Here is a 23,731-nt window from a genome sequence, read left to right on the forward strand (position 1 = left end):
CTAAATAAGAGAAGTCTTGATGTTTATGTGTGCCTGCTGAAATAAATAACTTACATACACAGACCCTGGGATAAGAATTAGGACCATAATGATCCAATCAATTACCAGCCTTCCGGACAGAGGGCTGGTAGCTTGCATAGTGCCTCTCAGGACAGAGATAAGTGTGTGAGTAGGGGTAAATAGCCCCATGCAACTCCACAGACACCCACCCTTGTTCCAGACAGAAGAATAGCACCCACTGTCTCTGCAGGATGGATGCAAATAACAGTTCAGCTCACACAGACACACACTAGTGCTTGAAATTCATTCTTTAGGGTGTAGGACCGACAGACTGTGTGTTGCAGAAGCGTTGTGGGAAAGGACAGTGTATTTTATAAGTAGGTCACACTAAGTTTAGTGTCAGGGAAGATAGAAATGTAATATGAAGAAGAAGAAAAATCTAGAAGCAGAAAGCTGGAGATGGAGATGACTTGAATTGACAAAGCATTTCAGTTTTTATTTTATTTGTATGATTTGTCTGATATTGAGTTCCTCTCAAAAAAGTACATCTCAGTGAAGAAATACTGAAGGTTACAAAGAAGAGAGTGAGAAAGTTGACAATAAACCCACTTAAAGACTTTAAATATCCAGTTTTATAACTCTTTTTGAATTTGAGGAAGAAAAATAGAAACACATTGCTTAATTTCCTTCATTATAAAACAAGAAGTTAGCAGTTTTTTTTTCTCCTATTTACATGTGTGAAGCAATGACTCTTTCATACGGTCACTGTTGTGAAGTAGCGTGAGTAAATATATAGTTAAAAAAATACATGCACACACAATAGGGGCAGCGTCGGACCTGACGTCAACCCTGTCCGTACCGGTCACGTGACTACCGCGGAAGTCAACAAATCAGGCAGCGAAATGTAGCAACAAGCACTTTAGTCCGCTCAACTTCCCCGTTTTTGTCTTTTGTTCCTTTATTGTTGGCTGCTTGCGGTTTGAAAACGCCTTCTTAAATGAGACACGTACTGGGCACTGGACGCACTTTGAATCGACATTTATCCAGTTAGTTCAGTTAAAATAACAACAAAGTAAAAAGAAAACCTGCAGATCTTCAAAATGTTTAACGACTCGCTTCCTTCGAGAATTAACGTGGTGCTTGTGATGGCCTATGGCAGTCTGGTGAGTTTGTTTAACGTTGTTTGTGCTGGTTTAATCCAAACCGAAACAATGAACGCAGTCCCGTGTTACAGAGGTAATCTGGATGCTTGGACAGGTGCCTCATTCCTCATCAGAGGCTTTCAGTGGTTGATACTTAATCCAAAGACTCACTTCTACTTGTTAATCTGCTATTAAACACAAATAAAGCTGTTATTACAAGTTTGAACACCTGAATCCCTCAGCTATGTTGTACTCCACTGAAAGGTACTAATAGTGTGTGAAATCTGTTTTATAAAAATCACTGAAGTCCAATGTCTCCTCTGTAGTTTTGGTGCCTGTAGTAAGACGATTAATCATAATAACATTCATAATTATTGTAATGTTTTAAAAACGTCGACACTACACTGTGTAATTTAAGGATTTAGAGTGATGACTGACAACATTTACCCTTTGGAGGTGTCACAACCCGGCTCAGGGACTGTGGCAAGAAATGAAGACAACAAAAAACAAACAAAACAATTTATTTATAAAACCACAATTAACCAATGGAGCATACTGCAGGGCCCACGCGTGACTCATATTAAAGGAATTTAATTTATATAGCACGTTTAAGTTAAACATAAAAACATATGTCGGTTTAAGATGTCTTAAGGCAGTGAAAACAGCAAAATAAACATTTAAAATGAAGTAAAATACAAGTTAACATACATGTGCATGCACAAACTCACACACACAGAGCTATTGAGTGGAAGCCTCTGAGAATAAAAAGATTTTGCATCTGTTGTTGACTGTATGCACAGATGTCATTCACCTCAGATGAGCAGGCAGCTTGTTCCAAAGAACAGTGCGATAGTAACTGAAAACACCCTCGTGCTCAGCAGGAACATGTAAAAGATCTGCACCTGATGACCTGAGAGGTCTTTTTTTAGTTTAGTGACTGTTTCCCAAGCTTGTTCCTAACATAAAGTTTGTCATATGGCAAAGAATCATCGCATGCATGAAGGTCTTACCAGCTTCTATTGAGAGGCAGACTCTAATGTCCCTCAGGCTTTATCAGATTGTATGTAATAGCTTCGATCAGTTTCTTTATATTTGACTTAAAACTGAAATTTGAATCATACCAAGACGCGTTAACGAGCTAAGACAGGACTTGCCATATCTCTCCATGATCCTTTGCATTGCAAAGGATTAATTTATTCGCTGAAAGCTCTGCAGTTTTTGCATGTGTATATGTGACAGTATCATCTGCATACATTTGCATATTACTGACATGAGCCACTTGTAGAAGGTCACTGATGTAGAAGCTAAACAACAGATAGCCTAACAGAGAGCCTTCAGGAACACCCACAGAACACCTGCCATTATCATACCACACACTGTTTACTAGAAATGGGACTTGATAAGAATGTAACAATTCCAATTCGATTACTGATATCACTTATCGACTTTGATTCTTTGTCCTTTCTCATTGACTCCTCTTTGAGAGTCACCACCAAGCAGCACAGTAAAGACATTACATTCATGCAAATTAATTGCATGCTGTGGGTCAAATATTATGTTGGAGGTATTCCCCCTCTTTGTTGTAATCAATGTTGAGGTAATGTATCACACATATCATACAGGCCACTTTTCTTAAAAGTAATGCAGTATGTTACTTAATTACTCCCAGGACTAAGTAATTCATTATACTATTTATATGATTTTTGCATTTCTCCAAAAACTTACACGAAACGAATTGTCTCATAATTACTGTGCCATTACTGTCCTCTTCCAACACATGAAATGAAATCACCTGATTGTAGCACAAGTGCAAGTGGAACCGATAAGAGGGAGTGATAGACAGGCAAACTAACAATTCCATGGAATTGAACTACTGGGTCATTAATCGAGAACGGGTTATTGTAGAAAACCGGTTCTCGATATTGATATCAATATTCTCCATATTGGTCCAAACCAAATATTTGAGTCTCACTTCTGTTTTGTTCTAAAGAATATGCTGCCATTTACCCTCCAAGCAAACAAACACTCATTTAACCCTAAGACTTGCATTTATTTGCACTATATGGACAAAATACAGTGCCAGTTACAGGAGCTGCTCAGCCGTGGAAACCCACATCATGAAGCTCCTGGCACACAGTTTATGTGCTGATGTTAATGCTCAAGGCCTCAATGCCTTATTTATATAGTGCCAAACCACAAACAGTCACCATAAGGTGCTTTACGTTGCAAGGTGAATACCCTACAATATCATATCAAACAAGTTGTCTTCTGTATCGCTGACTGCAACTTGTTTGAATAAACAAATGCAATGTGGTTAAAAAAAGGGAAATGCAGACATCCATCTAACATTTAACTTTCTTTCAGATTTTTGTCTTGCTGTTCATCTTTGTCAAAAGACAAATTATGCGACTTGCCATGAAGTCTCGAAGAGGACCACATGTACCCCTTGGCCACAACGCACCAAAGGTGAAACACACACTGTTGTAATGCAAGTGTGTTCTGATGTTTTTTGTGTTTGTGCTGAAGAATTGTGTCTTTGTTTCAGGAGCTGAGACAAGAAATTGAAGCCAAGCTGACCCTGGTCCAGAAAATCCACTTTGAGCCTCGTCTGCTGTCTCCAGATGATGACCGATTAATGCAGAGAGAACAGTCTGGTAAGAGGAGCAAACAAACACACACATAACACGCACCACTCCTGAAGCTATCCACATAAATAGTTTCCATGCCCGTGCACTAAGTAGTCTGTGTGTGTGTGCGTGCACATGTTCCAGGTTCCTGTGACTATTTGTATAGAATGAAAGCACTTGATGCCATCAGAGATGCCGGTAAGCTTTTCTGTTACAGTTTGTTTTGTTTTGCCATGAATCCAGATTAAATCCTCCTGACTGTTACAGCAACATCTTCAACTGTTTGTCATTAGATTTTCCTTTTCATGAACTTGGAGGAACGTCCACCGCTGTTACTGGAAAAAGATTTCGGACCTGGCTTCTGCAGCTACGAAATTCCCACTGCATGTTCAGAGAAAACCAGAGCTCTGTCATCGACACGGTGCTAGATGGCTACAATAAAGCTCGTCATGGGGCAGAGGTCAGCATTTTCTCAGACAGTCCACAACTCAGTCCTGTCTTATTTACTCACTGACTCACGTACCAGGTTGGACCCCCTTTTGTCTTCAGAACTGCCTTTATTAATTCTTTACGGCTCAGATTCAACAAGGTGCTGGAAACATTCCCCAGAGACTTTGGTCCGTTTTGACACAATAGCATCACAGAGTTGCTGCAGATTTGTTGGCTGCACATCCATTACAGCACGTTCTAACCCTACCATTCAAATGTCACAGGAGAAACAGAGACTCAGCAGACCAGGCAACATTTTTCCAGTGTTCTGTTTTCCGATATTAATGAGCATGTGGGATTTGCAGTCTCAGTTTCCTGTTCTTAGCTGACAGCAGGGAGACCCAGTGCGGTCTTCTGCTTGACAGTTCAACGTGTTTTGCTTTCAGAGATGCTTCTCTGCATACTTTGGCTGTAACAACAGCTTATTTGAGTTCTCCTCTGACATAATTTGCTAGATATTTTCTCTTTTTCGGACGATAGACAGATAGTCGTGTGGGTACATAATTAGAGTTGCTGCCATGTAATTTGCTGATGAGATAGTTGTGTTAACATGTAGCTGAATGGATGTACCCAATAAACTGCCTGGTGAGTGTATATCATCATCAAACATCACGATTCTGTGACAAAATGAGTAACAGTTGTGATGAACAAACAGCTCCGTGTTGCCCTTCCAGTGGACTCTTAATTTTTTGTTGTAGTTCTGACGCACTTGATGTCATTTTGTTTGCTAATTCTTGTGCTTTTTCTTAAATACAAAAATGTAAGGGTTCTTTAACAGTAGTGTTTTTTGTGGCATACTGTGAAGCCCGAGGTATAAGCTATATTGTCCATATGATTTCAGTTTTCTCCATATTGCCCAGCATGGCAGTGAAAATGTGACAAATATTTATGTATCACCTCTCTTTAGGGCACTTAAAGATTTTATTCTGGTTTCTGTACCAAATCACTGATCTTGGTGTTTTCCTGCTTTCATCTTCAGGCTTTTGGTGAAGCAGAATTCTTGAAGTACCAGGAAGCCCTAACAGAACTAGCCTCCATGTAAGAAAACACAACCATTCCTCACGTTGCTCCCTTACAGCTTTTCCTTTAATCCCAGCATGGAATGTTAATAAGGCAGCGGGAACAATTGGTTCTCCTTGTATTGTTTCAGAGTGAAGTCTCAGAGCAGCAGCACTTTAAGTCAGCACCATCAGTCCGCAGCCAGAGACCTGACTGGCACCACGGAGCCCGCAAGCACCTCCTCTCCCTCTCCGACCCAACCCACCTACCTCACATCTACAATGCAGCAGCGCAGCAAGAGATCCAGACACTTCCTGGAGCTGAAGAACTTCAAAGACAACTACAACACTCTAGACAGTACACTCTGAAAATGAGCCCGTCCAACGGAAGGTCAAGGACAAGGCAGCGCTGCCAGTGATTACAGTGCCTGAAGTCTCAGAGTGAAAAGACAAAAACACTGCCTTCATACTCTAACATGTATTGCCTTGTTTACACTGTAGTGCATATCAGATTACTGTTACAGTGCTCTTTACCTAAGTGTAGCTTATGCATATTATTGCATGTATGTATTATTGCATGTATGCGTGCTATATGTGGGTAGAATGACTCTAACCGACTATAGCAAGTAGGTTTGATTTGACCAAAACGAATCCAGAGCTATTAGGCTATGCAACAGCATAAGACAATCAGTATTTATTGCACAATGTAAACGCCTATGCAGACTTGCTGAAAATAACCAACCGTTTAAAAATGTTAATAGTTACGTTTTCAGAGAAAACCAGCATTAATTGTTGCTTAGTGAGAAAAAATCTGCTGTTTATGTCACTTATGTTTACACATACATCTTTGCTGTCTTTTGTTGCAGTGAATTTGACAACTTGTTTTGTTTATTTGTTTTTTTTAAGCCTTGATCATTTTTTTACAGAAGCCATTGTGCTACTTGTTTTCAGGAACTGTGATTAATAAGTGCATTTTTAAAAAAAATCAGTTATCTCAGTGCAATGTAAATTAACAGTATTTCAGTGTATTGATGTATTTTTTAAGTGGGGTTTTGGGATCTCTGTTCCTTGACTCTTAATGGTATACTGATATCAGAGCTGTGTTTCATTTTCATCTGCTTTTATGGTTTCCCAGGGAGGCATTTTAATGCCTGAATAATTTATTTTATGTGGTGCCTACTATACAATTTACCATCCAAATAAAACTGTGACATACAGTTGATTCTTCAGTCATTGGGAATTTTCTTTGACAAGAAAAACGTAAAACTGCAAAATCAAACATGCAAACCTACCCACTGTGGCGACCCCTTGTGGCAAGGGATGCAGCTGAAACTAGCTGCATTAGGCACACCGTGACAGTACTGTGTTAAACCCTCTTTATCCCTTTGTAGCCCTTAAATTCTTAATGGCATAAATTCCACAAGGTGCTGGCATCCATATTGATATGATAGTATCACACAATTGCTGCAGATTTGTTGGCTGCACACACAATACTAATAGTTATTCTGTGGTGATTAAACAATGGTCAGCTGGTAATTAAGGGACCTAAAATATGCCAAGTAAATATTCCCCACACCATTACATCAACTAGGGTGAACCATTAATACGAAGCAGGATCGATCCTTTTATGTCATTTACACCAAATTCTGACCCTATCATCTCTACGTTGCTCATCAAACTATCTTTGGTTGTTCAGTTTAAGTGATCCGGTGCAAACTGTTACCTAATCTTCCTGTTCTAAGCTGACAGGAGAGGCAGCTGGTGTGGTCTTCAACTGCTGTAGCCCATCTGCTTCAGGAATGGTGTGTGATGTAATGAGTGGTTATTTGAGTTACAGTTGCATTCCTATCATTCCTAAGTGATTTGGTCATTCTCCTCTGACCTGAGATGTCAAAAAAGCCAAAAACCTGCCATTCACTGCATATTTTTTCTTTTTTCAGACCATTCTTTGTCAACCTTAGAGATGGTTGTGTGGTAAAATTCCCAGGAGTACATACTAACACTAACAGCCACATTCAAAGTCACTTTAAACACCTTCCATCCTCATTCTTGTATTTAGTTTGAATTTCATCAGGTTGCATTGACCATGCATTCACATGCCTAGATGTACTGCACTGCTAAATTATTTAAATTAAATGTATGCGTTAATGAGTAGTTGATGTACCTAATAAAGTGTATCGTTGTATCATTTTGTAATGCAACTAGTGTCCAGCAGAGGGAGCCCGCTTCACCTTTTTTCACTTGTGGTCTCTGGGTAAGAACCGAAAGGAAACCCATTGATTTTCAGTGATTTTATTCTAAAACAAACACAGATAGCAGATTAACAGGTACTTCGTACAAAAGCTTCTCTATTAAACAATCTCTCTAGGCATTTTATTTAACATTAATAAATATAGAGGAAAAAGCTGTTAGGTAGAAATCAAAACATCAAAATCACATGGATATGTAGAACAAGAAGGTGACCGTCTGCACAGTGACAGGGAACTGAAATGCTTTACAAGAAATATTAAGAAAAAGGACGCCTCTCATGTGTCTGACTTTCCAAACATCTTCATTTTTCTTTCCGCATCCTCACAGTTTCATAAAGTGCCATACTTTTCGTTGGAGGCTTGACAACCATATATTTACTTACAAACAGCTCAGAGAAAAAAATAAATAGCCCATAAAAATAATCACAGGGTGTCGCCCTTATAGAGGCTACAGTCAGTATTTACACTCTAAAGCATTACACCGTTCACACAGAAAGGGAGCGGAGTCACGGAGGAGTCAGCAACGAAGACAAAGACACAATTCAGATAAACGAGTTAATGATTCTTCACATCGTGTGTCCTGACGGCGGCGTTAGCTACAGCTTATTGGCGCTGCTGTGCTGTATGTGAATTTTATAATGTTGTTAGGAATTTTTACCGCCTGCTCTTACAGTTAATCATGATTATAAACTTAAAGCAGGGCAAGCAAAAACACTTGCATACAGTTTGCAGTATTACACGTAAACTTAGACGCACATTGCTCTCTCTAATGCATCTACATTAAAGCAGACATACACACATTCTTTATGCATATGCGCAGACACACAAGTGCGTGTGTTTGTATGTGTGCTGATAATCCCCTCCCACCCCCTTTATTCCTTCAATATTGTTTAGTTTGGTAGTTGTGGTCTCTGATGTTCAGCACGCACATCGGAAACGTTCGCTTCAGTCGGCATCGAACAGGCGGTTGGTGCTTCTGAGCCCTTCTCAGCGGTAACGGATCAATTCATCTGCCCAGCTGGTTCATGACTTGATCTCGATGACTTTGATGAAAGGAAGCGGTTTGTTGGACGAGGTGGACGGCTTGATTGGTTTGCTGTAGTGACAAGAGGAGGATAAATTACTTTTTAGATGGAAAACAGCATTTAACGCACCTATCAGAGTATTGTGGTGTTTATAGGTGATATATTGGAAGAGCGCTGGCAAAATAAGTCACCTGTAGACAATCTGGGCGTTGCGTTCTGATGAAAGGTAGGAATTTGACCTTTGTCCTCCCAGAAAGTAGTCCACCTGGTCATGCATTTCTCGGTTCTGCAAACACAGGGAGATTTCAAAGGGTGCAAATTATAATCACAGAACAGACACTGGCTTTAGCTTTTCTCCTTTCGTCTTCTCTCTAATTGCAGAGGCTGGTCTACTTTTTACCCTGACCCTTCAATTTAAATTCCTCAGACATATTTTCTTACAGGAGAAGCTGTCCTCACCTCAGCCTCCAAAAATGCCACTTTCTCCTCCAGCTCTTTGATCACGCGGTCCCGCTCCTGGATCACCATGCGAGAGTTCTGGAGCTAAAAACGAGCAAACATGGAGACAGACAGTGAGCGATCCCTACGCAAAGACGAACACCGAGACAATGTGTTTGCTTTATAGAGCCGCACATGCTCATCCCACCTGCTCGATCATGTGTCTGACTTTCCTCTGTTGGCTTTTCAGCATGTCATCCAGATGGTGGATCTTTTCTTTGAGTATGGCCACCTCCTTCTCCAACTGCTCAGTCCTAAAAATACACACAGTAAGTTACAGCACGCTACTGAACACGCTATTGGCAGATAATTGATAAGTGGAGAGTTTAACACTTATATGTGTGTGTGTGCTTATTAGCTGACCTTTCCACCCCTTTGTGGCCCTCCTCTCTGATTTTTCGCAGTTCCCGCAGTTCATCCTCACGGTTGCGGATGGCCTCCCGCAGCGTGGCGCTCTCCTGCTCCATTCCTCCCAGCAGCCTCTGGAGCTCATCAATGCGCTGGTCTTTCTTCTCGCTGGCTTCTTCTGTACTCCTCAGCTTCTCCTGCTGGTCACTCAGACGCTCTCTAAGCCTGCTGCCTTCAGCCTGGATTGGTCAAAAAGTTTTGTTCTAAATATCGCTTTCATGCAAATTATATAAATATGTATGTGTTTACTTTGTATGTAATATGCACAATGAATGCAAAGACTGTAGGTTACCTGCAGCCTCTCTTTCTCCTCCAGGTGTTTCTTTTCTGCTTCCTGCATCTGTGCATATAAGCGCTTACTGACTTCTCTCAGCTTGCTTCTCTCTGCTTCGTCATCCACGTCCTACCAGAAAATAAAGCGCTGGATTACCCTAAGAGTACTCAGATGTTTTTATAATGATGTAATCAATACAATGATGGCCGAGTCTCGTAAGAGCTCTGTGGGTGTTGCCGTTGTAAAGAAAACAGGCGTGTCCGCGTGCGTCAGTGGAGCAGCTGGAACCTGACCTGCGTTTCCCTCCTGTTTGTGCCTCCCACACTTAGAGCGAGTAAGCTGTCGTGTGAGTCACAAATGCTGCTATAAGTGGCGCAAAAACAGTAAAAACCAAACACAACAGTGTCAGCTTCTTTGTTGTGTGTGTGCAAAAAAGTGCTGACACGCACAACAAGACGATGCTACAAATGTCTGGCTCAGAGGCAGCGATGAATCTATGAAGGGGGCCTGAAAACAATAACACACGCAGGCAGCGGTACATAGTGTGCCGGATCAGCTCTTCCGCGCATTTTCTTACACCCTGGGGTGCTGTAAACGTAGCTGCTTTTTGTCTGCCATTTTAATCCTCTCTTTTTTCCCCCATGATGACTTCGCTGTTTAACTTTACACCACATTCTATCTGTGAGCCTCCGGGAGGTGATCGCTTTACAGGAATCTTATAGAAAACGCAAACTGACGCAGGTAGCCCGTAGAAAAAAAACAACAAGACACCACAGGACTGAAGCTATGATGTGCATACGTGTGTTTTCTCACCTGTCCGTCATCTTTAGCTCCTGGTTTAGTGGATGAAGTGCTCTTTCTGAAGGGGATTCCAACCTTCCACCCATTTGTGTGCGGCTGGACAGATAAAAGGAGGAAGTGCAGATGGAAAATATTAAAGACAGTGAGGGGAGAGTTAAAGGAAATGCCATCAAGAGCTCAGGATGCAAGGCTAACAATGGCTTACCTTGTTTTTGGCTGCCATCTGCTCCCTCAGAGTCTTCAGGCAATATCTCACCTGTGTGACACAAACACACAAAAAAGATATTGTTGTAAATTAAGATATTATCTGAACATGTATGTTTTCTACTTGAGCAAATGACCAACACGGGAAAGTCGAGCGCTGAAGGGATTCACGAGAGAAAAGGGGCAGAAGCGTGTGAGCGAGGATGATTTTACATGATGCAAATTCTTACAGAAGCTATAAAACAGGGACGACAGACTGTAGAATTACTGCTTGTGTGTTAGTGAAACAGCCAGTTAGATGCTGTCCAGACACTGACCTCCTGTATCTGTGAAACTTCATCTGACAGCATCTTCAGGCTCTCTTGGTGTTTCTGCTGCTCTTTTTTGCGGGCCTCTAGATACACCTGAAACAAGCACATACATGAATGTATATACTGGTTTAAAACCAGCAGAAGAAAAAAAAAACAAAGAAAAGAAAAGAAAAAGAAAATACGAAGAAGCCTACCTTGATGATTTCTACCTGCTCCTCTGTGGATTTGACTGGTTCAGAGGTCAAAGCTGTCCTCTCGTTGGCTGGCTGCACCAGTGCAAAAGCTCGTCCGATTGGCTGCAAATTAGCAGAGATAAGAGGAGTTTACAATCGGGTTTTGCGTGAGTAGATGGGTGTGATACATTTCTAAATAAAATGTCAAACTGAATGCAGATGATCCACAAAGGGTTTGGTCATATTTACAATCAATGCTGCAATACAGGATTCGTGAGAACTGGCAGGAATGAATCTGACTGATAATGAATCCAAACTTTCTGCCAGGACCGTCTGCACGCTTGGTGAAATTAAACTGCTAACAGGCAAAAATGAAAAATTTCTTTCTGCGTGGGTTTGAAAGACCGAGAGCCTCTGTAATCTGGAGCCAGAGACTTTGAGCACTAATCGCTAAGAGAGCGAGAGGGGGGGGAACATGCAGATAAAGGTGGAGACACGTTATGCAACTGTGCTGCTCTGGTGGTCCCACTGGTATTGGTAGAACAATGGTTGTCTTGAGACATTCTGAGTGTGGGAACCCCACTAATGAAAAGCTGATGGCATCTTTACACGCGGCTGGTGTCTTTTCTTTTTCCTTTTTTGAAAGTGTATTTGTTCTGAGCTAATTACTGAGGATCATAGAGAAGATTAACTAACCCAGCAACTGTCTGAACCGTCAGATCCAAATATGGGGGGAACAAACCTTCAGCACTTCTTTTCTCTTCCGATAACATTTCTAAATCAATTCTCTCACAGTCTAGTCTAATAGGTGACAAATCTATTCAAATATTAAAGACTCGTATTTTAAAACATCTGCTGCTGTTCTAATGCCCAGGATCTGCTCTGTTCTCCCTTCTGGTGGTCAGAAGTTATCAGGTACAGGACGTGCTTACCTTGTCCCTGTGCTGCTCTGTGCTCCGAGCCGCCGCCTGGTTCTGGTCGTGAAGTGTGAGCCGCAGCCGCCTACACCCGTCCTGTAAAAGGCAGCGAAAGTAAGAGGTTGATGAAGTGAAGCCACAAAGAGACGGTTATGTGATGGAGAGGCTGATTGGGAACTATTTTGAGGAGGAGAGGGGAAAAAAAGAGGAGGAGAGACTGAGTCATACTCACAGAGTGAAACAGAGAAGGAGGGACAGAGGGATGGGGGGAGTATCCAGTAAGAAAGTGTGTTATAGGAGCATCAGAACGAAAGAAAAAGTTTTCTCACTGCTGCACAGGGACAGATTGTTTGATTTAAACCGAGTGCTACGGACGTCAGAGGGACTTAGGCGGAAACCCTCCAGATGCTCGCAGCCAATTGGAGACAGTGGCTGGATTTCTGGGAAAGTACTCAGCAAATGTAATGTCAAGCAAGACGGAATATTTCCATGGCAACATAACCTCACAGTAGCCATAAACTGTCTGGCACACTAACAATACAAGAGGGCGGAGTAAGATGGAGGCAAAACAATGCACAGAATCAACGCTCGAGCAAAACAGATATTTTCTTTCAGTCACAGGATAAAAGTCTCTTTAACAAAGATACTCTGGAGCAGGATGGGACTCCGTGTGTGGCTTCCAGCACACGGCGGCCTCTAATAAACAGTGACCAGTCAGCGTCTGTGCTAATGCAAGTATGCGGATGTTTGGGAGGAGGTCGGAGACATTATATAACTCATTCCAGCCAACACAACTTGTTCTGTTCATTTTCCCATGGGTATTCACTCTGTCCTCCTCATGTCACTGCCAAACAACTCTAAACAGAAACAAATGTGTGAACGAGTAATACTTCCAATCAGATTAATTGGTGATATATTACATTTAATCAGATAATTGGTTAAATCGTAAAAAAAAAAGTAACATATCTGTGTGTCTGCTCTCTGGTGCGTTTCAGTGGGAGTGTCTGGTCATGTTTAGCCACTTGTACGCTAATAGTTTATTCCTTTGTTTTCTTTTGGTGCTCATCATGCACCACAACAGCCCTACCTACATTTTGTTACATTGCTTTTCCTTTCATAGACACTGCTTTAGGCGGTGACACAGCAATCTCACCTAATGTCAGTTTAATTGGTGTTATAGAACACCAATCAAGTCACACGATCTGCGGATGGACTTCGCCCAGCTGTCAGACAGTTAGATGCGTGTTGTTCTCTGAGCTGTTAATACAACTCGGTGAAAGTGCAGCTAGAATGAACATTCGTGTGTGATTGCCTTTATCAACAGCTGTTTCTGTTTTGGTCAACAATTAGAAGGGAAACCAGAAAGCCCATCCTCCACCAAGGTCAATGTCATATCTGCCAGTTTTTAAGGCATTTTATCTGGATTGACACTTTAATGGGTCCTTCCCTCCCACCAAGCTTCATAATCTTCAGCCAAAACTCCCTGTTCTCCCTACTGTATTTATAAGGAAGTGTAAATAAATGCAAAATCATCTGTCTTCAAGTGAGTTTTGAATGCAGATGAAATGCCACTTACCAAGCAACTAATTTAAAAAAAAATGTATCAATGATGGATAATAAAAACAAACAAATAACCAATTCTAATCCTTCTGATCTCAGCTTCTGTCCAGAGACCCTGTCTGATGTGCAGAGTGCGTCTCGATTCTGACCAGACGAGGGGAAATGAGCTCGCTCGTGTTGCGTAATGCCACGATAAAAAGCTGCTGTAAAAGAAAAGCTTTGTGTTCAGAGAAGGTCTAGGGCTAGATTAGCTGGTTATCTTTTCAGGATGCAATGAAAGGAAAAAGGCAGACAGCGAGTCGTGTGGGACTGATATTCAGGAGACATAATAATAGAAAATGAATGTAAAAAAGGAAATAGAGTAATAGTCTTGGTGGAGGTCCAACCACAATGAAGAAAACTCAGAGAAATGAAAGCAAAAAAAAAAAAAAACCCTTTCTTTCTTCATGCTCTCCTCTCAGATTGCAAATGTCTGTAAGCTCTAATAGGGTGCACCACTGGGGGAGGACGAAAGGGGAACAGTGGGATAGTTGTTAAGAAGGAATCCATCATTACACGACTTTTCCGGACTTCCACAGACAGCCAAACAAAGACTCCACTAATCCCAGCTCTGAGCTATTCAGTCTCTCTGCTGATTTGCTCTTTTATGTCCGCGGACACACAAAAATGCGGTCCTTTCCACCTTCAGCAACAACCTGTAATACTAGACTTCCCGGGAACACGGACAAAAGGACCAGTTGGATGCGCTTATAGATAGTGACGCCACTGACACGCAACAAAACACACATACGAGGTTAAGTGCACACTGCATTTATAATGGCAGAAACATGACACTGAGCTTTACGCACAGAGTCCACACAGCTGGGTGCACGACAATGGACACAAAAGATCACGGGGGTACCTGCAGGCAGAAAGGCTGAAAGGATACGAGGATGCTTTTCATCTCAGACCTTGGCATCAGGAGGCTGTAACCGAGGGTTGACTAGCAGTTTAGGAATGTTGCTGTTAAACATGCAGAATTTCTGGATTTGTCCCTTAGAAATCGATCCCACTTAAAGAGGAAAGAGTTTATATTTCCAAAAGGAGGTAGGGGCAGGTATCACCCTTTAATGGTAAACCATCCCCTGCATGCCACAAAAAGAAAGATCCTCTAATGTGTGTGTGTTTGTAGAAACGTCTTTGAATTAAATCACATTCCTCCTCTCTTGCACTGCTTTCCCACACGCTGCACAGGTGTCACTTTATCTTTTGTCCAACTGCATCGTAAACCTCAGCCTTTAAAACGACAGGTGCAATCCGAGCATGGCCGCCAGCGCTTCCTGTGTGATTTCAGGTAGTTTAGTAACAATGTTCACACTGTTATTGAGTTTCAGTGTCTTGCTTGCATAAAGGAAACAGGAATATAAACACATTTGTATAGAAAACCTTTCTTTAAATAGGCGTAACCCAATAAACCTCTTACTGCATTATTTGGTCTCTTGACACAAATGATTGGCTGAACAGCAAATACTAATACAGGGAACTATGTGATCAAAGATTAGGTAAACAAAACTACGACTCGAAGCTTCAACACCAACTTATCGGTAATAGAAACTGGATTATATGACCACTTTTATATTCTGCTCCACCCAGCTTTGGCAAGCACAGGGAGTTTTACACAAAACCACAGAGATGAATCAAAGTTAATCAAAATAGGACTGATGCACAGTTAAACTGGTAACTTATTTATCGTTTCAGTGTTTCTTCATGTGACTAACCTGGTGCTTGCAAGCATCCAGAGAGACTGCTCTTCTTTGTCACATAAGAGAATAAATTAAACACCTGCCTTTGGATTTTGGACCGTGCTGAGAAGCTGCAACGAACATTATTCAGTGCTTTTCAACATTTAAACCAATTAATCATTTAATCTTAGACCATTATTGGAAGATTAACTGATAATTAGTGCTCGCAAGCTGTAGCCCTAGTTTATGCATCCGTAGCTCCTGCGGCAGTGAAAAGGTGTCACTGTCCCATTGACTCAGCAGGCTGCGCCAAATAATGGGTTAAATTAGGTTAAGTCCATTTTAAAGAGGACAGAGGAGCTGATTGTTGCGTGAAATGCCGTCATGTGAGAACCTGAACAGGTGAAGATAAACAAGCAGTCCAGGATCAGAGTTCACAGTGACAGAGGACACTAGAATCCCTATAATCAGTCATTTTTCTGGTCTGTGTGGCATGTAAAAAAGGTGTTTGCGGGCATATTGCAATCGTGTCTCAACACAAATGTGCCAATAAGTCATGTTTGGCCCATTCCCAGCTGGTGATGTCAGACTCTCCTGACTAAGATGACTGACGATGAGAAGAGACGCTGGGAATGTGTTCAACAACATGCAATTGTGACATCACTTCTAAACATTGCCCGAGCTGAAAATAATACCTTGATAAATCCTGCTGTGCAGGAAAGAGAAAGCGCTACAGTTTCAAACAATAGATTAAAAAAAAAAGCCTGGGATTTCTGGTCACTAGTACTAACTTTAGAGCACTCTTTGTTTCAGAGTTAGTGCTTCTTGTTCCTTCTATTTTATTTTTATCACATCATCCCAGTTCCCGAAAATATACTTAACAAATGAGCTGCTGAAGGCCTCTCTGTGCTACATCAGGCACATTCCTCCCCCTCTTGTATCATTACAGACGTGTCACTGATAACTGTGTCATTAACTAATCTGTCAGTACCCTGCAGTCGTTACAGTACACTGAGGTGAAAGTTCCTAGGCTGCTTTATTAACTAGGAACAGCCATATCAGATGCAAATACTGCAGGTGGGTGACTATTTGACTGCTGAATTTGACTTTGTTAAAAATAAATTTATGTTCTCTGTGAAGCTGATGCAAATGTGCTATCAGCCTCATGTTCAAATGTCATGTATGATTAGATAAAACAAAGACTGGACAAACATAAAGTTTCGTATATTGCTCCATAACACATTCCTGAGAGCTGTTAATCAGCGTGTGTGTAAGTGGCCCTTTGTACACGTTGACGTTTACATCTGCTTTGTAGTTACACAACAGAAGATCTAGACCAGTGGGTCCCAAATGGTGCGGGACTTTGTGCCAACCATAGATTTTCACCACAAATGGACAAAAGATAATGAATTTGATAGAACTTTAATACATTCATACACACCAAAGGGTCTGATTCATTGGAAGTAAAATAGTTTGCCTTCCCGTCGAGCTCAGTCAGACAATATCTAATTAAATTAAGAATTTAGACGACCTTCAGGTTATTTTTAAACAAATATGAACGTGTGTGTCTTGAAAGTTTTACATGTTTCTGTAATATGATTTGATATGAGCTCAGCAGGAGAGTGCTGAGGTGGAAGGTGGAGGGTATCATGTTGCCCCGCAACCTCATAAACCACAGCGCAGGTCAACAGTTAGTTTTTTCAGGTGAGGTAAATGATTAATGCTTTTGCTGTCACGCAAGCAAATAAAGCCCATTCAAGGGATGTAAAGTATAGCTTAGGACTACTTTCTTTACAGGTTTGCAGCAAAGCACACACACAGTGAGCTGATTATTTCTGGTGATCAAACCTTCACGGGGCAGGTGGCACACATACTGCACGAGCACAGCCTTTAGTTGCTGAGCTGCCTTCACTCTCTGTAACTGTAAGCCTTAAATGATGTGTCCAGAAGGTACTTGTGACAGACACAGATGTTATTTGGATTAATACTGAGCTGCCACCTTGTCTCTATGGGTAAGAGGGGTTAATACCTTAATTACAACAAAGCCAGGGACAGTAAAAGCACCATTTAAAGCAGGTGAAGCCACAAAATCACATTGCATCAAAGCCAGTCAGTAAAACAGAGTACAGACAAAAACTGAAAAATGAAAGACAGTAAATAAATAAATTAAATTGAATGAACAGGAAATTATCCACCCTGATTTCTTTCTGGTTGGTTCATTAGTTAGACCTACTTCATTACGCGCAGCACACACACAGACACAGAAATCCACGTAAGCTGATGTATAAGTAACTTACCCCATATTCCTGACTTCTGATGTCCTCAAAGGTGCACAGACTTCTCGTCACTCCGTTCATCTCTCACAGAAATAAATAAATACTCCACACACAATAAATAAAGAATTCAAAGCTTCGTCACGGTGTCTCTCTGCTGACCGCACACAGAAGCTCAGTCACTGGCTGTTATCAGTCTTCGGCCCGGTAAGTGTGCGGGGAGCTACTTTTCTCTGCACGTCACAGTGGGAGTGAGCCACAAAAGCATGCGACCCGCCCACAAGGAGACCGAAACGGCCAAATAGGGAACTAGGGGAATCGGGAATAGCTGAGAGGGGAGGGTCAGCACCGGTATGACAACTTCTGGCACAGTGACTTCTACAAATTTTAAATCCCGATTATCACACGATGTTCAGAGAGCCACGAAGAGGTAGTAAACAGGGGAATGTGATGGCCCCTTGCTGAGCAGCGGAAGACAACACCTACTGACTGCTGTCCAGTCAGCACACTGCTCAATGAATTATTGAGTGAGCTTGAACTCCTGACTGAGCCTGTTTAAGAAGACTCTCTCCTAAGATTACAAAGCAATGGAAACCAAAAGACTGAATTCAGTGATTTGAGGCATTTATTCGTATTATTATTGATCTTGTTGTTGTTGTTTTAGATGAACTTTTCTCACCAAAAAACTGCAAACACAATTGTTAACATAATACCTCTGCCCTATGTTAACAAATCCCAGATACTGTACAAACCCATCGAGCCACAGCAGGTTACTCTGCAAACATATCAAGGTGGAAGCAGGCTAATTAATCTTCTGTAATGCATACACACTGTTACTATGGTGATATTCAGAATATACAAGTAATACCTGTGACCTACAGCACACTGCCATTCAAAGCTTCTGTTTACAAGGGGCAGCCAATCAGAAGGGAGGAAACTTAAAGCGCGGTATTGGCCTTAAAGGGAGAGTAGTATAACAAAATAAAGAAGCAGATTATCTCAATTAAATGGACAAAAAAATGTGGTAATATGGGGAAAAATAGGTACTTGGTAAGTAAAAATCTGCAATACTACAAGTTGCTATGTAAAAAGCAAAAATATAAGGCAGTAAGATTGCTCTAAAAGTAAGACAACCAAATAAAGCTAAAGAAAACAGAATGAAACAGAGTGTAATTAAAATGAGAAAAGAAGCTGTCACAGTGAACATGTGCTACTTATTTATGTCAAAGCTACTTATTTGATATGTTGCCATCGCCTAAATGTTTTAGTAATTGTATTAATGTGTTTTTGACTCCATGTATGAGTCTGAAGAAGTGGTTATACTGTTTGATGTTTAATATCTTTTATAGTTATGCTTTTCGGTTGCCAGTCATATCCTTCACAGGCTGCATCCATGGCTTTCCCTTATTGTCTGTAAATGATATCAGTGTGCCAGCGACTGGGAGTGAAAATGAACGTATATGGCCAAATATAAACCCATTCCTGTGAGGTCAACAAAGCACAGCTCATTCACGATATCACTCAACTGCAATACCAAGCTAAGCTTGTTTTCACTACCAGGTAAATGGCTGATTTACTTTAACTGAATTGTGAAATTGTTTATTCTTTGAAAGCAAAGCATAACCACACGTCCTCACATAACAGTTAACAGTTCAGTTCAAAGCCTAAAAATGATTTACAGCATTTCAAAACAGAACACATGAAATATTAAAATGTTCCCTTTAATCCCTTTAATGTTGACTTTACATAAAACAGCACAACAAGCTGTCCTCCAGTCACAAAACAAATCAGTCGCGTCCAAAAGCTTGACAAAAAAGGGTAATTCTTTATTTTCTTTATGTCTTTATTAATTTGTTTCTGCCAGGCAGATTTTTTCAGCATTAATGTAAAACACGCAATCCAAAGCTTACAAAACATTTAGTGTTCCTGCAGAATTCCTACTGTTGCACAACCTGGGCTGCATATTTCTACAGGCCACCCCGAAGGCACAAAGGTGACAGAACAAATGAGTAACAGAGCGAGCGTTCCTCTGCTGGCATGTAGCTGATGCAGCAGCAGCTGATGCAGCTCTGCACAGACCTCAAATTGGATAACGACTTTAGCGGCGTTTAGGAGCAAACAACAGCTCAGAGTGACACACAAAAGGATGATGTTAAGTGAATTTGAAATGGGAGCAGAAACAGACTCGAGCACAAAAGCAGGAAAAGCCTAACCAGACATTAGCAAAATCGTCCACATGACCCGGATTTTTAATAAGTAATCACTTCAGGGTAACCAGTCACTAACCAAGAATGTAGATAACCTTTATATCTGAGTGGTTGCTTTTCACTAATGGTTGATTTATCAATGGGAATGAAGTTCCTTCACAAACTAGAAGACCAGCGTACACCTAATGCACGCACCAAGCAACAGTCCTAGTCCTGATTATGAGTTTACATCATGCCATTGGCCGCATGCAGACGCACTGATCCAGAGATCAGACAGCAGACTGTTATGAGAGTCTATGTTTTCATACATGCACGCATTAGACTGAGATCACAGAGTGAGTCAGACTCCTGCTAGTCGCATTCAGTCGCCCTTCTTATCTGTTTGGAAGAGTATGTCTTAAGTTGTGCCAACTTCAAATCTCTACATAGCCCGGACGAGCTTTGTGTTTTCAGATCCTCAAGAATCTGAGAAGCCTGTCTGGACTAAAGTCTTTGTAGACGACTAAATGGAGACGTCTCACTGGCTACTTCAAAAGGTCTAACACAAGTGAGTCAGGAAAAGTACTGCTCTGTGAAAGTGTCCCTGCTGAAGCCCAAACATAACCAGATAACAGTTTCAACAAACGCTGTGACAGAAAAAAGGTAAACGCAAATATAACAAAAGGCCATAAATAATAATAATAATAATAATAATAAATTTTATTTATAAGCACCTTTCAAGTCACCCAAGGACACTTTACAATAGGAAGACACATAGTAAAACAATAAAAATAAGAACAATAAAACAAAGCACAAGATAAAATTAACAAACAGTGGATTCACAGTGAATATGCAGATTTGAACAGATGAGTTTTGAGTTGGGATTTAAACTGGGGGAGAGAACCAATGTTTCTTATTTCTGGGGGTAGGCAGTTCCACAGCCTGGGAGCAGAGCAGCTGAAAGCTCTGCTTCCCATGGTGGTGAGGCGGAAGGAAGGTACAGCAAGCTGGATAGAAGAGGAAGATCGAAGTGAACGGGCAGAACAGGTAGTGGTTAACAGGTCAGAAAGGTAAGGAGGAGCGAGGTTATGAATGGCCTTGAAGGTGAGCAGAAGAAGTTTGAATATTATCCGGGATTTCACAGGGAGCCAGTGAAGTTCCTGAAGAACAGGGGTGATGTGCTGGTAGGAGGGGGTTCTGGTGATAATGCGAGCAGCAGGGTTCTGAACCAGTTGAAGCTTATGGAGGGATTTTTGGGGGAGACCATGCAGAAGAGAGTTGCAATAGTCAATACGGGATGTAACAAGACTGTGGACAAGAATGGACGTAGACTGGGTGGAAAGAGAAGGAAGTAATCTGTTAATATTGCGTAGATGGAAGTAGGCAGAACGGGTGAGATTATTGATGTGAGATTTGTAGAAAAGTGAACTGTCTAGGATGACACCGAGGCTCTTAACCTGAGGAGAAGGGAAAACTGTGGAGTTATCGATGGTGAGTGAGAAATGGTTCGCCTTCAAAAGGTTGGATTTGGTGCCAATAAGGAGGATCTCAGTTTTATCCTCATTGAGCTTTAAAAATTAGAGGTAAACCAGGATTTTAGCTCGGATAGACATTCTGAAAGGGAGGAAGGTGGTAGAGAGGAGTCAGGTCTGCAAGAGAGGTATAACTGGGTGTCATCAGCAAAACAGTGAAACTGGAGATCAAATTTGCGGAAAATGGTACCTAGAGGGAGGATGTATATTATGAAGAGAAGAGGGCCTAAGACTGAGCCTTGGGGTACACCAGAGGTGACGGGAATAGACGAGGCGGAATGATCTTAGTTGAATAAACTGGGAGCGGTCAAGGAGATATGATTGAAACCAGGCGAGGGTGTGTCAGAGATGCCGAGAGAGGAAAGTCTGCTTAGAAGTACAGAGTGAGAAATAGTGTCGAAGGCTGAGCTCAGATCTAAAAGGACGAGAATGGTGAGAAGACCAGAGTCAGCTCCGATTAGAAGATCATTAGTGACTTTAAGTAGAGCAGTTTCTGTACTGTGACATGAGCGAAAACCAGATTGAAATCTCAGTAAATATTATTATTACCCAGGTGTAAATGAAGTTGAGCTGCAACCACTTTTTCGAGTATTTTAGAAATGAAGGGTAGATTGGAAATCGGACGGAGGTTGTTAAAGTTGTTGGGATCTAAAGAAGGTTTTTCAGTATAGGAGTGACTAGAGCAGTCTTGAATAAGGAGGGAACGATACCGGTGATGAGAGAAGAGTGAATGATGGCAGAGATGAGTGGGAGTAAAGAAGAGAGGCAGGATTTTACAAGCCCCGTGGGCATGGGGTCAAGATGACATGTGGCAGGCTTTGATTTACATATGAACTCAGAAATATCAGATAAATCAGGAAGATGAAAAGTGGAAAATGGCTCCAAAAGGAGAAAAGGTTCTGGAGAGAGGGTAGACACAACATTTGATCTGAGTTGCTGGTGGATGTTATTGATTTTCGTAGTCCAGAACAGCATCAAGGAGTTGCAGGTTTCAGAGGAATAGAAGTGTGGTGGTAAAGCGTTGGGGGGTTGAATTAGTTTGTTAAAAACTGAAAACAGAGTCCTTGCATTACCCTCATAAGAGTTGATAATACCAGAGTAGAAGCTTTGTTTGGCCTTGCTGATAAAGTCTTTATACTGAAGTAAATGGTATTTATAGATTTGAGAATCAACAGTTAAACCAGATTTCTTATATTTACGCTCTAGCTGCCGAGCTTTGGCCTTCAAAGCTCGGAGGTCAGAGGTAAACCAGGGAGCAGAGCGAGCGAAGTCCAAAGGTGAGGTAGAGAGTAGTGGGTAACAGGCTGAAGGGGACTGCAGAAACTTTAACTGTCAGGTTAAGTATAAATTATAAAACATAATACTTGGTGAGGGAGAAGGAAAATCACACTCAAATAAAATACAGTATTTATCTTTCACATACTTGATGTCAAATCTGAAACCACTCTGTGTTCGTGTGTGTGTTTCTTATCTTAGATACTTCTAGCTTATTGGGATTTGTTCATCTCACACCCCAGTGAGCCAGTGAGGCCGTCTGATACGGTTCAACAGAAATTCCACCAATACTGTAGGATTTTTTTTTTTTAACTTTATGCGCTCTCCTTTAACTCTTTCCCCCTTACAGACAACATTTGATAGACCTCCTCTGCACCTTGGTATTTATCCATAAAGATGTGGTTTTCAGCTTTTTCCAAAGGTTGCTGCACAGGCACAGGTCACACTCACTAACTTCTGATGCACATCCAGTTGTTTTGAGGGTTATTCCTAGTCGGCTTTTGAGGTGTAGAGAGTTAAAAATAAGTCGATGTTTTATGAATTTCTTGAGTTTTACACATCGTTCTTGGGCATAAAAAGAAAAAACTGAGTTTAAGCCAAAATTCAAATATAAAAGACTGCATTAAGTTTTTCCTAAACTGAGCCATTAAAATATTAAATATCTAACCATGTGACCTGAACAAGAACACAACAATGTCTGACCTGCTATAAGGTCAAAAGTGCACTTCTGTGTAATGCAGAGAGGAGCTGACAAACTGATGAAAATAATAATGATGCTATAAGTGTGGTCACGTACTTTAGATTATCAAAGTAAAACTTACAGAAAACAATGGCTCATTTCCTGTCATGAGGGCTGCGGTTACCACTTAGGATGCACAGGTCATGTCCTTACACACAGATAAAAATGATGAGTCCCTCTGGAGTGACTCTTTTTTATTATGTTTACTTCTAGGGAACAAAATCACGAGCTAATCATCTACTAAATTATAACAAGCAGAAATATGGGAGGTGGGTTTGAGCAGTTAGTTAGAAAAGTTGAATTTGGGTGCAGCTGTCAGTTTCCTTTTA

At 41.2% G+C, this 23,731-nt stretch overlaps 2 protein-coding genes across 3 annotated transcripts; one reads left to right on the plus strand and one right to left on the minus strand.

The window, feature by feature from the left end:
• The first annotated feature begins 881 nt into the window (after nucleotides 1-881).
• c11h1orf43 (chromosome 11 C1orf43 homolog) lies at nucleotides 882-6,478 on the plus strand. 2 transcript variants are annotated; one of them, XM_031734025.2, is made up of 7 exons: nucleotides 882-1,163; nucleotides 3,507-3,608; nucleotides 3,688-3,796; nucleotides 3,914-3,967; nucleotides 4,063-4,229; nucleotides 5,238-5,296; nucleotides 5,409-6,478. In XM_031734025.2, the coding sequence occupies exons 1-7, from the start codon at nucleotides 1,101-1,103 to the stop codon at nucleotides 5,623-5,625; spliced, it is 771 nt and encodes a 256-aa protein (XP_031589885.1). In that variant the 5' UTR covers nucleotides 882-1,100; the 3' UTR covers nucleotides 5,626-6,478. The 2 variants fall into 2 exon arrangements, with proteins under 2 accessions (XP_031589885.1, XP_031589886.1); XM_031734026.2 differs by having other exon boundaries at nucleotides 4,087-4,229.
• Nucleotides 6,479-7,532: 1,054 nt separating this feature from the next.
• Nucleotides 7,533-17,890, minus strand: tuft1a (tuftelin 1a). The gene is made up of 12 exons (XM_031734059.2): nucleotides 17,695-17,890; nucleotides 12,132-12,212; nucleotides 11,221-11,322; nucleotides 11,033-11,119; nucleotides 10,717-10,767; nucleotides 10,524-10,607; nucleotides 9,729-9,839; nucleotides 9,392-9,615; nucleotides 9,177-9,282; nucleotides 8,990-9,073; nucleotides 8,722-8,816; nucleotides 7,533-8,601 (listed from the first exon to the last, which is right to left on the minus strand). Exons 1-12 carry the CDS (start codon nucleotides 17,752-17,754, stop codon nucleotides 8,529-8,531), a joined length of 1,158 nt encoding a protein of 385 aa, XP_031589919.1. The 5' UTR covers nucleotides 17,755-17,890; the 3' UTR covers nucleotides 7,533-8,528.
• Between the last annotated feature and the right edge of the window lie 5,841 nt (nucleotides 17,891-23,731).

This window comes from Oreochromis aureus, linkage group 11 (assembly GCF_013358895.1).
Source record: "Oreochromis aureus strain Israel breed Guangdong linkage group 11, ZZ_aureus, whole genome shotgun sequence".
Lineage (NCBI taxonomy): Eukaryota > Metazoa > Chordata > Actinopteri > Cichliformes > Cichlidae > Oreochromis > Oreochromis aureus.

Excerpts from the sequence above, each read along its gene's own strand:
- c11h1orf43 (XM_031734025.2), top strand. The coding sequence starts at position 1,101 with ATGTTTAACGACTCGCTTCCTTCGAGAATTAACGTGGTGCTTGTGATG. Across the intron at positions 1,164-3,506 it reads TGATGGCCTATGGCAGTCTG|ATTTTTGTCTTGCTGTTCAT; the intron begins GTGAGTTTGTTT and ends ACTTTCTTTCAG. Across the intron at positions 5,297-5,408 it reads CTAACAGAACTAGCCTCCAT|AGTGAAGTCTCAGAGCAGCA; the intron begins GTAAGAAAACAC and ends GTATTGTTTCAG.
- tuft1a (XM_031734059.2), bottom strand. The coding sequence starts at position 17,754 with ATGAACGGAGTGACGAGAAGTCTGTGCACCTTTGAGGACATCAGAAGT. Across the intron at positions 12,213-17,694 it reads TCAGAAGTCAGGAATATGGG|GACGGGTGTAGGCGGCTGCG; the intron begins GTAAGTTACTTA and ends TGCCTTTTACAG. Across the intron at positions 10,608-10,716 it reads AGATGGCAGCCAAAAACAAG|CCGCACACAAATGGGTGGAA; the intron begins GTAAGCCATTGT and ends TTATCTGTCCAG.